The following is a 12,602-nucleotide window of genomic DNA, read 5'->3' as shown; positions in this document are numbered from 1 at the left end:
CTTGAATGTACATGTGTGGTCCTTTGTAGTCTCACACAGAAATGTCATCACATGACAGAACACATTCACAGAATTTGGCAGTTAACTCGTTTTTATTCACACAATTGTCACCCAGGCTACAGTTGTTTTCATTTATGTCAGATGTTTTAACATGAACAAATACAAAATGGTTTTCATTAATCTACGCATTTTCTATTTTTCAAATAGCACAGTGCTTTGTATTCAGATTTCATAATACATTTATTTTATTATTATAGCAGCCAAATTGCATATAAACAGGGTACTTACAGCACATGGCACTTGATGGTGTGTATGCAGATTGTGATTCACTTCATCATGTCCAATGAACCCCTGTAAAGGAAAAACACATATTCATCATCTGAATATATTGTTTCTGTCAAGAGTGCACATTTGGTTAGTTGTGTATGGACAAACAGAAACAACAAACTACAACCTATTTACTCAAGGAAACCATAAGCAAATCACAGCCATCTCTGTCACCGTAGCTCTGCTCTGGAGCCTAAAACAATCAAAATGGGGTTCAGATCTTTATATGTTTGCCAGGAAACACACCTGCAAGCAACCTACTTGATTTGGGCCAAACCTTCCTTGTGGACAAGGATTTCACTGTGTCAAAGAAGGACATGGACACTCAATGCAAAGTTGTATAACTGAAAAGCAAATCATCCATGACTTTAAAATGTATTTTTGTGCCGGTTTATTTGAGCAGAAGTGACATTGTATATCACCCCGTTATTTGGTCTGTCTTTAGTGGGAGGGGCCATGGGGGTATATAACCATGTTGTCAGTCTGCTGCCTGCCTACATAGGTAATCAGGAGCGGTCACTGACTCCAAGGACGTGAAGTTTTATTTTGGAATGATAAAGTTACAACCATGGTTAAAATACATTTGTTATTATAGTATTTTGTTTGACGGTCTGATCATTTGCATTTATTTTATTATAATGCTTGATTTAACTTACATTTAATCAGTTGAAGGATGACATTTGATTTGGAATATTCTGTTCTTTTTTCATGTGATCTGGTCTCCTTTGTTTTGCTAGTAATAAACTATGTTAAACTCTGCCAACTGCGTGCTTTGCCATCATTTGAGTGTGGTTTGCTAAGAGGTTGCACACTACCCTCACCCAAGGCAGGGGTGTGACAATCTGAATGTGCTGCCACAAGATCTGTGCCATCTGGTACATACATACAGTACCTTGCAATTACCAAATATCAATTGAGTCTGTTTAAAGAAATGCATGCATTATAAGTCAATGTGATAGACAAAATAAAATATTTACCTCGACAGTAAAACATTTTTTTGTTTGTCTGAGATAAGTTACTTTTCACTGCATACTGGTTGTAGCTGTAAGTTAAATTGGAATGAATAGGTGATTTATTACACCTTTAATCCATATAAAATATTACACTGGAAACAGTTACAGTACACGCTTATTATAGAATCCAGGCGGTCTTCTTACCCAGAAACTGGAGGAGTGTTTATCTGCCTCAGTTAGGGCTGCTCTAATCTTACATTATGATTCCTAAAGATACTAAATTACTCTTAGTCTCATCTTTCAACATCCGGATTGATTTTAGCTCTGTCTTCTGAAGGAAATCGTATCCATCAATAATTCTAAAAAACTATAATTGTGATGTATGATGCCAATTACTTGTAAGGGCCTTATTTGCACAGTATAGCTTAATATGAGAATGGTCTAGATATGTTTTACAGCTTGCTATATCCTGGATTACATTTTGTCTCAGAAATAAAGCACAACTGAAATATATCACATTTGTTAATGTTCAGATATATATTGTGCAGTCCACAATCTCCAATTATTGCCAATAATTCACTGACAACAAGTATGGCATAGGTGTCAGTTTTGCCTCTCCGACAGCTTGAAAATGAGAACCTGTTTTAATACTGTACATCTGCCATAGCCAGTGGAAGTCTAACTAAAATTTTCAATTCGAAATGTCTTAAAGTGCCAGTTGCTTACACATCTCCATGGCTAAGAAGCATTTAATTCTGACTACATGGCAGTTATACAGAAATTATATTTTAGGTGGCAAGTTATCGTTTACAAAGCCTCTGACATTTAAATTCCAGTTCTGTCTATCCTCGTTTAATTTACATCCAATCATTTTTGGTTGAATTGTTAAGCCTTACTGAGCAAGTATTGACCAAAGTAACTTAATGAGTGAAAGGGGTGAATGGCATGTTACTGTGAATTGAAGTTTTGGCTTGTGTGGAGATCCATCGTTTTAAATAGTCTTGGGAATGAGACCTGCTCAAGACAGAGAAATTGCATTTATTCACTACTGATTTTTACCCTATAGTGTACTTACCACAGCTGCTTAGGCCACCGATACAGACCTGGCAAGCAGCACTTCTCATCCTTACTCACCAACATGCTCTGCTTACAGCACTAATGCACTCATCAGGTCTGGTCTGGATTTTGGTTGGTGCATGATTTTGTGATGTCAGGTGGTTGACTGTGAGAGGAAAACACATGCCCCCTGGTCCTCAAGAGGGCAATGTTGTTCCAGGGATGTGAGGCGTCCTTCTCAGCAAAGACCATGGAATTTCATCATGCACTAACATGGCTAAGAGGGACACGATTGGGGAACTGATTAAACTGCTTTAAATAATAGGGGGCGTAAATAAAAATAAATATATCTCGGTTGAACTGTCACGACTTGTAATGTGCATAATGTCATCTTGTCTACTAATTTAAACTATTTCTAAATAGGTGAGCAGAAATCAGCAGTGTGGATCCCTTCAAACATTGAAGGTTCAGATTTTTGCCTTTTCAGACTTCTTTTCCATGTTAGAGTGGACTGCCATGAGTGTGCTTCTGAAGGTTTTCTTGCAAGTTTTGCTGAGAAAAAAAGACACGTCTTCCCTCATCCACGTGGAAAAGGCTTCAGCAGGCAACACAAAAGCCAAACAAAGACTGGCCCAACAATATTCCTAGCTGCGATTCAGGAGATCCTTTTTTTGAGTCAAACATCAGGTCAAATCAAATCATAAGCGGGTGGGCAAAGTACTATACAAAGCATCAATTTCCTCTGAATTGGTAAAAGCCCGAATGTTCGAATTAGCCACTGCAGTGCAACAGCTTAAGCTGTTGATGCTATAGAAACTTCAGTGTGATATCACCACCATGCTCCCAAAGTGGAGTGTGTGAAAGCTGGTGACAGGATTCTCTCAGCTCCTATTGAACAACGCACATCAAACCTTTAAAGATGGGGCAGCCTGTGATGTAGGCAGGGGATGCTTGTCTCAGCCTCTGGCTCCAAAACTGCATCGATGTTTGCCCCTGCCATTATATCACATGGCAACCTGGGCACTGGCTGTAAACAAGAGGCAATGGAGGCTCCTTTGATCCTACCCCTGCGTTCACATGGTGCCGATAGGAACAGATGTGTGGCAGGGGAACTGGTGTGGGGGGTTGTACAGGGAGTAAATTTGTAATGTGCAACTCAGATGATCTTAAAAAGGCCTGCAAGCAAATAGTGATCCTCACACAGGCCAAGGGTTTCCCTCCTCACTGGTTCTAACAAATGACAAAACAGATGTCTCCCTTTGTGTGCAGAAACAATGCAACAATGCAAGTGACAACTCCTTCGAAACACAACAAATCACGGCAGCTTGTTTCTTCAATTCACTTCCACCGAAGAAACAGGTTTCCCTTAAATGAAACAATTTATTGATATTCGGTCACATAAGTGCACGAATGCACTTGCGGGTATGTGAACAGCTTCACATGAGCTGTGCAGTTATGTGGGTTTTCCTTTCCCATGAACTCAGGTGTACATTGCTCAATTTTCCACTTAAAACAGAAGTCATCACAGGTGCAGATAGGCTACACAAGTTAAAAGCTGCCTCATCAGTGAAGGCTCACAAACACTAGGCTTCCTTTCCTGCAGAGGTCTCAGCCCGCCCAGACTTTCCTTTGTTGTCCAAAGTTGAGGTGGGTATGATGCTCTTCAAACAGTCATTTTCTTCTACATTTTTTTCTTTCAATACACATTAGAACAAACTCATGAAGTAATAATTCAGTGTGGTTTAACATGTCATGACAAAACATACTATCAAACATAATAGCATCAGCAACATTTTGGAAGTAGGACTTTTCTGAATATCTTGACTACTTGGAAGGCATGCTCCAGTTGTGACCTAAAAGATTTACGCTACTTTTAAACATGTTTTTATGTCTGTTTTACTCTAAACAGACCTACTCTCTGACCAAATAAAGTATCCATAGCTACTTTTCAACATGTTTTTAAAATGACAAATTGACTCTTTGAAAAACAGACCTACTCACTGAACAAATAAAAGTATCCATTAGTTTGGCATTGTCACTAATATGCGGCTACTAAAGGGTTCTAATTAAAAACGAGAAATAAGACAGACCGTCAAATATCAACACAAAAAATGTGTCTACAGTAAACCTTTTATCAATTACTTTTGCATTTGTTATAGATCACAATACACAGCCATTGCAAGGGTAGGGATGCACAAAATAACAAAATAAAATACACAGCAAAAAAATAAATGGGGAGAAAGAAAAACATTAGTATTACTTTTAATATAGCATTATTGCGTTATGGGCCATTCTATAGGCAACTTTATATCTATCAGTACTCAACACCAAGTAAACATTACTTTTTTTTATCACAATGGAGACAGGCTGGGTTATTTGAGTATTTGAAAGTTCCAATATTCTGCAGCCTACATAATGTTCCACCCAAATCTAAATATTGGTTAAACAGAATACACAACAGTGGGACTTCAATTATAGCTGAAATATCACTAGTTTTTTTTTATGCTGTGGCCTCCTAAATGTAATTATGTCTCTCACCAAGGCCCACTGCCCTCCACGACATTTGTTCACTCCTTCGAACTGAAATCCCCAAATAATTAAAAACGTCACATACCTAGAACATTAATCTGAACAGAAAAATAAATGTTGTTTTACACAGGTAAGTTTGTTTCCCCTGAAATTATATTTCTAAACAACCACTGATTGGGTAGAGCATAGTTTTCTGTTCATAACAAGACCAAACTGTCTAAAATGTGTAGGATTTTAGAGTAAAGTTGCAGTGACAAAGAATGCTTTTTTTTAAGTGAATGAGATTAAAAATGGGTGCCTTCTAAATCAAATTACGTCTGACAATTATTTCTAAAATATGACCTTGTAGTTCACTGCTTTAAAATACTCAATTTAATTTGTTGTGAACGTTTATGAATGACACGTGGGCAAATATACACCCTTTTTTAAATAACTTGACATGTTCTGTAAGTGAGCCGTTTTTCATTTTAGTGGCATACATGGCAGCACACTCATACACCCAAAGAAAGAAACCACACTAGAGTACTCCATGATGCAGAACACACAGCATGCAATAGTTATTGACAATGAGCATTTTTTTTCTTTTCTTTTTTTTTTTAACAGTTTGACATTTAGTGTGTTCTGACTTCTTTTTTTTTTCTCTCTTTTTTTTTAAGATGCTCCACGGACTACAATCATGACAAGATAGTCTTCCTCAGTTTTAGCCAGGGCTTTGGCAGAGAAATCGATGAACTGATGGGAGAAATCACAGGGGGGGAAAGCATGAAGAACCCCTGTGTTGTCTTTATCTCTGCTCCCGCCCACAGGCAGGCTGATGACTCCAGCCGCTTGCTTTTGCTTTAGGTACGACACCAGGTTGCGTAGCGGTCGTTGGGTCGAGGCCGCCGGGTCAGACGACGACACGTCCTCCGTTTTTCCTCCCGGAACCGCCAGCAGGATGGCGTAGCCACCAGGGCCCGCCACTTTGATGCGCCGGGAGACCTCGTCGAGCTTGGGCTGGTCTAGACGGAGGCGCTGGGTGATCTTCAACTCGCTTACTTGCCTCCCCGTCGCGCCGTCGATGAGCAGGTCGCTGGCCACGCTGTGGTCGCCGTCCAGCAGGTGCATGTTGGCCGGGAAGTTGCTGTTCTTCAGCAGCAGCATGCCATGCCAGGCCAGGCTCAGCTTGCCGCTGTCCTGCTTGGACGAAGGGCCGCCTTTTGAGCTGATCTCAGAGCGCTCCCTCTTGACCGGGACTTTGACGCTGTCCCCCGCCTTGCGTTTGCGCTCTCCTGCCATCGAGATGCCGCCGCTCGATGGACCCCTTTCGGAGAGGCTCTGGGTTTTCAGCCTCCTTTCAGCCATGCCGCTTCGCTCCAGGCTACCATGGCGTTCTCGTGCAGGAGAGGGTCGGTCACCCCGCAGGGGGCGCTCTGAGTCACTGAAGCGGCCCCCTTCCCTGCTGCTCCCCCCGGGGCTACCTTCCGGGGAGGCACGCCGACGCCTCAGTGTCCTCTCAGTGCTGTCAGGGGAACAGTCTAGATGTCGGCCATCATCCAATGTGCGACGTTTCCGTGCGGGTTCTCGTCCCTGCAGCTCTCGCTCCAGAGACCAGGGCTCCCGTGGCCGTCGCTCTCGCTCCAGGTGCTCCAGTGGTTCAAAGGGTGAGGCGCGTATCCGGTCCCGAATAGCAGGGTTGGGCCATTCTGCTCCAGGAAAGAGCTCTCTCTCTCTGAAGTGGAGGGGAGGGGGAGTCCTTTCCCTGACCCTCAGAGGCTCAGGTGCTGCACGGTGGACAAACGACTCAGCCACCATGTCAAACGGTGGTAGTGGGAGAGGCTGCAGGAACTGCTGCTGGTAACGGTGCTGCTCACTGTCTGCGAAATCCACTCGAAGCCTCCTCTCTGGACCCCCCAGTGGGAAGCCGCGCATGTGCGTGCATGCAGCCGAAGCCGCATCCAGGCTCTCGTACTGGATATAGGCCCAGGTGTCCCCTTTTCTATAGTCTATGGTCCTTATTGTCCCAAAGCGGTCAAACTCTCTTGCCAGTGCAGCTAAAGGTACCCATGGTCCAAGTCCCCCCACCCATAGGCGAGTGGAGGGCGTTGCTTTACCATATCCTATTTTTATGGGGTTGCGACCCACCATTTTGCCAGACATGCTAAGCTTGGCACGGTGGGCCATGTCAAGGTTCTCAAATTTAAGAAACCCATATGTGCTGGTTTGTCCCCGTCCGGGCCTCTTGATGTCCACTTCGGTTATAACGCCAAACCTGTCAAATGCCCTCCTCAGGTCCGTATCTGTAACAGTTATGTCCAGGTTGCCCAAAAACAACGTCCTATTGGCTCTTTGGTCATCTTCCGGAGTTATAAAATCCTCCTCGCGGAATGCAGCCCTCTCTGCAATAAAAGCTGGACGTGCCCTGGCCTCAAAGAGGGCAAATTCCCTCTCACGCTCAAGTTCTCTTGGCAAGGGAGGTGGTGGAGGGGGAGGCAGTCGTCCCAGTGCCAGCTGCTGCAGTCTATAGTCTCTGTATCCCAGGCCGGTTGGGGAGAGGGGTCTTTGCATGTGCAAATGTCTGTGGCCCTGAGCAGCGCCATATGGGTCTCTCTCGACGGGAGAACGACTTCTCCTCCTGTTGATGTACACGGCCTCGATTTTCAACGGCCGGTCATACAGTACTAGCCTCCCCCTGGCATGTTTGGCCGCTCGGGCATCCTCCGGCTTCCTGAAGTTAACGAATGCTATCCGCTCGTCGCCGCTCCGGCTTATTTTGACACTAACGTCTCCGAATTTTTTGAACTCGTGAAAAAGTCCGTCCTCTATGTCCTCGTCGCTCAACTGCGTGCCGAGCTCGCTGATTTTTAGAGTTTTGTACTCACTCTCGGACGTGTTGGGCGGCGGGGCCCGCTGGTCTCCTCCCCCGCGTGAATTGGTCCTTGTGGCTAAATCCAGAGTCAGATTTAGGTTGTGGTTCTTTCCGATCGAGCTGGCTGCAGCGGCGGCACTAGCCTGGTAGCTGTGGTTATTCCCAGTGCGACTGTTGTGTCCATCGAAGTCCCTGTCTCTTTTGTCGCCGAGTAAACTCCTCCTCGTCGAACCGTCGTTTTTGGTCGAGCTATTCCCATTATTACTGCCGCTGGAAATCGAGATAGCCCCCATTTTCTTGCTGCTCGGGTGGCATCCTCCCCTGTCTCGGATATCGTCCAAGGCCCGGGACCGCTTTTTGATCGGCGATCGCTCTTTACCTTTCATTTCAATCCACACGGAACCGACACTTTATTGGATCGCCGATTTGGTTTTCTCGGTGTTGATTCTGAGATTTCTAGCAGGAAACAGTATAAAGGCGACGAACGATTTTATTCACTGACCCTGCGGCAAAACAACAACATTCGCCATTTTGTAAAGAATATCATGAACGCCCGCCCCTTCCGTCCGATTGGACAACAAAGTGGGTGGTAGACGCATATAGAATAGATCATATATTTGGGTAGACGTACGGTGCCTGAAAAATAAAATATCTCCAAAAATGTAAAAAGAAAAAACTTGACAGATATAATTAGACCTCTATAGTAGTAACTGAAAGTCTTCGCACGCACGTCGCACGGCCAACAGTTTTGATCCTGCCGAAGTGCCGATTATTTGTTTTAATCCGACGTGATATAACGAAAACATCGGCATCGTTTCGGAACAGGTTGAGCGAACGGAATTCTGAAACGTCAGTAATTATCAGGTTTGATAAGAAACAGCGAACACAACATTATTCAAGAAGGACAAGGAACAGATGGTGAAAGTATCCCACATTTCCCCAACCACCACAAGATGGCAGTGTTTGACTAGTAGGTCAAACGTGCATCCATTGCAATTTGCAAATGACCTCGCAAAGCTAACATGTGACCTTGCCCGGACGTTAACAACACAGTACACAACCAGTTGTCCCTGCAGGACCACACACACACCATGTCCTCCTACACATTGAACCTATGCCTATTAACAGTTGACAAAATGTGGTTAATTAACCCTATGCCTAAACATTTAATTAATTTAAACCTGCCTAAACGAACACATGGGACTGCCTCTCTAGGATGGCCATCATGAGGACCACCTTTGATGGCAAGGCAAAATCTTGTTTGCATAACCATCAATATTCATCCTTCACATATTGGCAGTTTATTTTCTTTTAATATGATTAAATATGCTTTTGGAGTTGTTTTACTTTCACTTGAATATTAATTTGTTGAATCCGTTTCAATCACAATTTTCATTTTGTTTAGACAGTAAAACATAGGCAGTAGGCCTATGTCTCTAAATACAATTTGCACTAGTTTTTGGAGTGGCGCTAGCCCCTCCTATATTCAGCTATAGTGTAGATTCTTGTCCTAACATAAACATTAAATAAATGCCATTGACAATGAATGGAGAATTTACGTCATATGTAGACAAGCAACATTTTTGTCCTACACAAATCAAAATTAAAAAATTAAATCTCTCATTGACAATGAATGGAGAATGATGATAAACAATGATAAGAGCGCCCCTCACTGATTTTGGATTTTATGGACTCATAATTATCGAAGGAGACAATTTTGCATGTTCATGATTAGTTTTTTGAGGGGCGAATATGTCCAGCTTTTAGTGTGTGTGAAAACACAAACTTTGTCCAAACACAAACATTAAATGCCATTGACAATGAATGGACAATTTTGAGTGTTTGTGTAACTGTAAACACAAATTGCCTAACACACACATTGAAGACGAAGGTGAGGACGCAAATTGGCCGGAATGAGATGATGTATATGTTGTATGATGATGTACGATGATAAAAGTGCCCCTCGCTTCACACAGGTGTGAATTTTCAATAACAACAAATATTTATCTGACTTTTTAACTATTTCCACCTCTACATCTACTAATTTCAAAGATCACTTTCCTCTCTATATGCAATCAATTATCTGCAAAATTAGGTTATAACGCTTTGCTTCGAGCTTAACCTTGCCATTACACTTTAGTTGACTGCGTTACTGTGTTGGCCACAGTATACGTATATATGCTGCATTTCTGCCCATTATATACATACTGGAACTCAACTACTGAGTATGTGGGGTCAGAATCGCTGCACTGAAAGGTCAAGATAAATCTTGCCTGGATCAAAGTACTGCATGTACTTGAAATTGTGGTCAGCAGACAGCTTTATGGTTTTTAATGACCGTTAAATCATATTTTGTGAACATAATGAGTTTAATTAGGCTATACACTGATTTATAGACTTGCATGACAGTCTTTACCCAGTGACCTTGACAGTGACCTTGGCAGAGTGAACTGATGTTAGATTAATGATTGCAACCAACTCCACCTGTTTCAAGATGTTTTTGTTTCACGATTATTCCTGCCAAATCATCCAAACCAGATTTGTTGAGTTTATGCAGATAAAAGCTTGTGCCACAAATATTGGTGCTTCGACAACTGGGTCTGCATTGATCGGTCCCACTGCTTGCTTCCAATTATTTTCATTATTTTGTTTTGAAGCAGGATAAACCGTGTTCTGGAATTTCCTTCAGGGATAAAGGATCTACAATTCAAATGTTATTTTATCGTAGCTGTCTTGCAGTGTTAGAGTTAGCATATTGGTTTTATTGAAGCTGATGCTTCCTCGTGTCTTTTTATGGGCAGATAAAAATGCATAACTTGGCCCTATCTGAAAATAAATGTTCTAACTGAGCCTGATCTGCCATCTATCGTTTCCTCTGCTTTCCTGGAGATGGCCATTCTCCTTCATTCCTTATCCCTTCTGACGGGTCCTCTTATCTCTTCCACTTAATCTGGGATTTAATCAGAGGGCCTGTGTAGCTGCAGTGAGGGCTGCCGTCTCCCAGGGCCTGGCTGGAATTTGAAGCTGTGGGTGTGGAAAGTGTTTCTGATGGGTTTGTGTGCTCTTCTATTGGAACCACATGTTAGCAGCTCACACAAAACAACGGCACAGACTAAGGGGACTGGCAACTAATCTGTTCCAGCATGGCTGTCACACTGAACCAACCAAGAGGACAGGAGAGCCAAATATTCATAAGCCATGCATACTCATGGGGAATAAATGGGGCTTTGGGGGGTTTAGTCCACCAGTGGAAATCCCTTTGTCCCCCAAGTGAAGTTTTATTATCAGTCTCATGTAGACTAATGTTTTTGTATATTTGACATCGGTAGAGGGCACATAGTCATTTACACCACATGGGTTTTGTTGTAATGCAATTCAGTATTTTTTGGCAGTAAACTGCTTTGGGAGCAACACAGCATGGAGATTCCCAGAATAAAGATTGTTATAGTGCTGCATCTTAATGCATGTGTCTTTGCAAATAACACGAAAGGGACCCTATATATTAAACACAAAAATGTTCTCACAAAACAAAACGCATATACACTGTAGCAGGCCAGATACTTTTGTAGTTAACTGATGGAATGTATTCTATATCATGGTCAATCACAATTCAACAATTGGAGAATCATAAACAAAGTGATTGAAATGAAAAACAGCAAAACCAATGCATAACCTGCTTCACAGTAACTCCAATTTCATCTAGTAAAATCCTCAGTTTTCATTTATCCATTTGTAACTCTGGGAGTATATTGGTTAGTTTTGTACACTCAAGAGTTGAATTAAGACTGAGGAGTTTACTGTGTATTAGACTGTAACTCATCATTCATTTGGTCAGGGGTTTACCACCACTGCCAGATGTGAATGGGGGAAGCCTGCCTCAATGTTGAACAGGACTTTCGCGGGAGGCCCTCTACTTTATCATCAATAGTGAAGTGTGGTCCCAGAGTTAGTTTTTCATTAATGGTCCTGCCACTTGCTCCTGATGCATGAGGTGCCAGCCAAAGGGCCCTTTGGAGTGACGCCAGCAAGACAGCCCCTACATATACCCCCCCAATACACCACAAAGCTGGCTGCCCTCATGGTGGAGGGTTTTGTCTGTTTATAGCAACCACAGCCCATGAAGCAGTTTGTGCCTCACAACTACATTCCCAACTAAACACAAATATGCGACACAGACTTTTGGTTAGCTCTGCTGTTTATCATAGTCTTAAGTAGTCATGTGAAGACTGGATTCATTCAGCTGACTGTGATTGTTTCTTTGCATATTGTGAACCTCATTTACCCCCAAAAAACATTTTCCTACTGAATAAGAAAATCGACATACATGGAGGAGGCCTTTATTATTGGTCACACTAAGTACAACAAATGATGATTATTATGAAAATTACATTTTTTACATGCTTAAATAATACCCTTTTGCTCATCTTTTGGTCTCGGCAAGTTCAAGGTAATGTTACAGTAAGTCTGGAAAAAACAGAATTCCTATTAATATGTTTGGTTTTCGTGCAAAGAGCCCAGAGTTATCGAAACCCTCCCAAAAGCTAAAGAGCTTTGGAAGTCATGGCAGTTAAAGCCTGGGTGGGTTTACATAAATGTTACATTGGAGAGGAGAATATCTGAGTCATATTCGGTTGCGGGTGTGTATACACATTGAAATCCACAGTGTTGAGTGTTCATGTAACTCTGACACCGTAAAAACAGCGATTATGGGACCATTTGGGTCTGTTAAACTGACAGACTTAAATGACTGTGAGGATTTTATGTGTGTGTGTGTGTGTGTGTGTGTGTGTGTGTGTGTGTGTGTGTGTGTGTGTGTGTGTGTGTGTGTGTGTGTGTGTGTGTGTGTGTGTGTGTGTGTGTGTGTGTGTGTGTGTGTGTGTGTGTGTGTG

At 42.5% G+C, this 12,602-nt stretch overlaps 1 protein-coding gene across 1 annotated transcript; it reads right to left on the bottom strand.

The window, feature by feature from the left end:
- Window positions 1-3,702: 3,702 nt before the first annotated feature.
- rbm15 (RNA binding motif protein 15) lies at window positions 3,703-8,238 on the bottom strand. Its single transcript, XM_083769456.1, has one exon. The coding sequence runs from the start codon at window positions 8,097-8,099 to the stop codon at window positions 5,517-5,519; it is 2,583 nt and encodes an 860-aa protein (XP_083625582.1). The 5' UTR covers window positions 8,100-8,238; the 3' UTR covers window positions 3,703-5,516.
- Window positions 8,239-12,602: the final 4,364 nt, after the last annotated feature.

The sequence above is a fragment of the Protomyctophum parallelum genome, assembly GCF_964188405.1.
Source record: "Protomyctophum parallelum genome assembly, chromosome: 7".
Classification (NCBI taxonomy): domain Eukaryota; kingdom Metazoa; phylum Chordata; class Actinopteri; order Myctophiformes; family Myctophidae; genus Protomyctophum; species Protomyctophum parallelum.
Note: the sequence above shows the minus strand (reverse complement) of the source record. Positions and strands in the feature narration are given on the sequence as shown.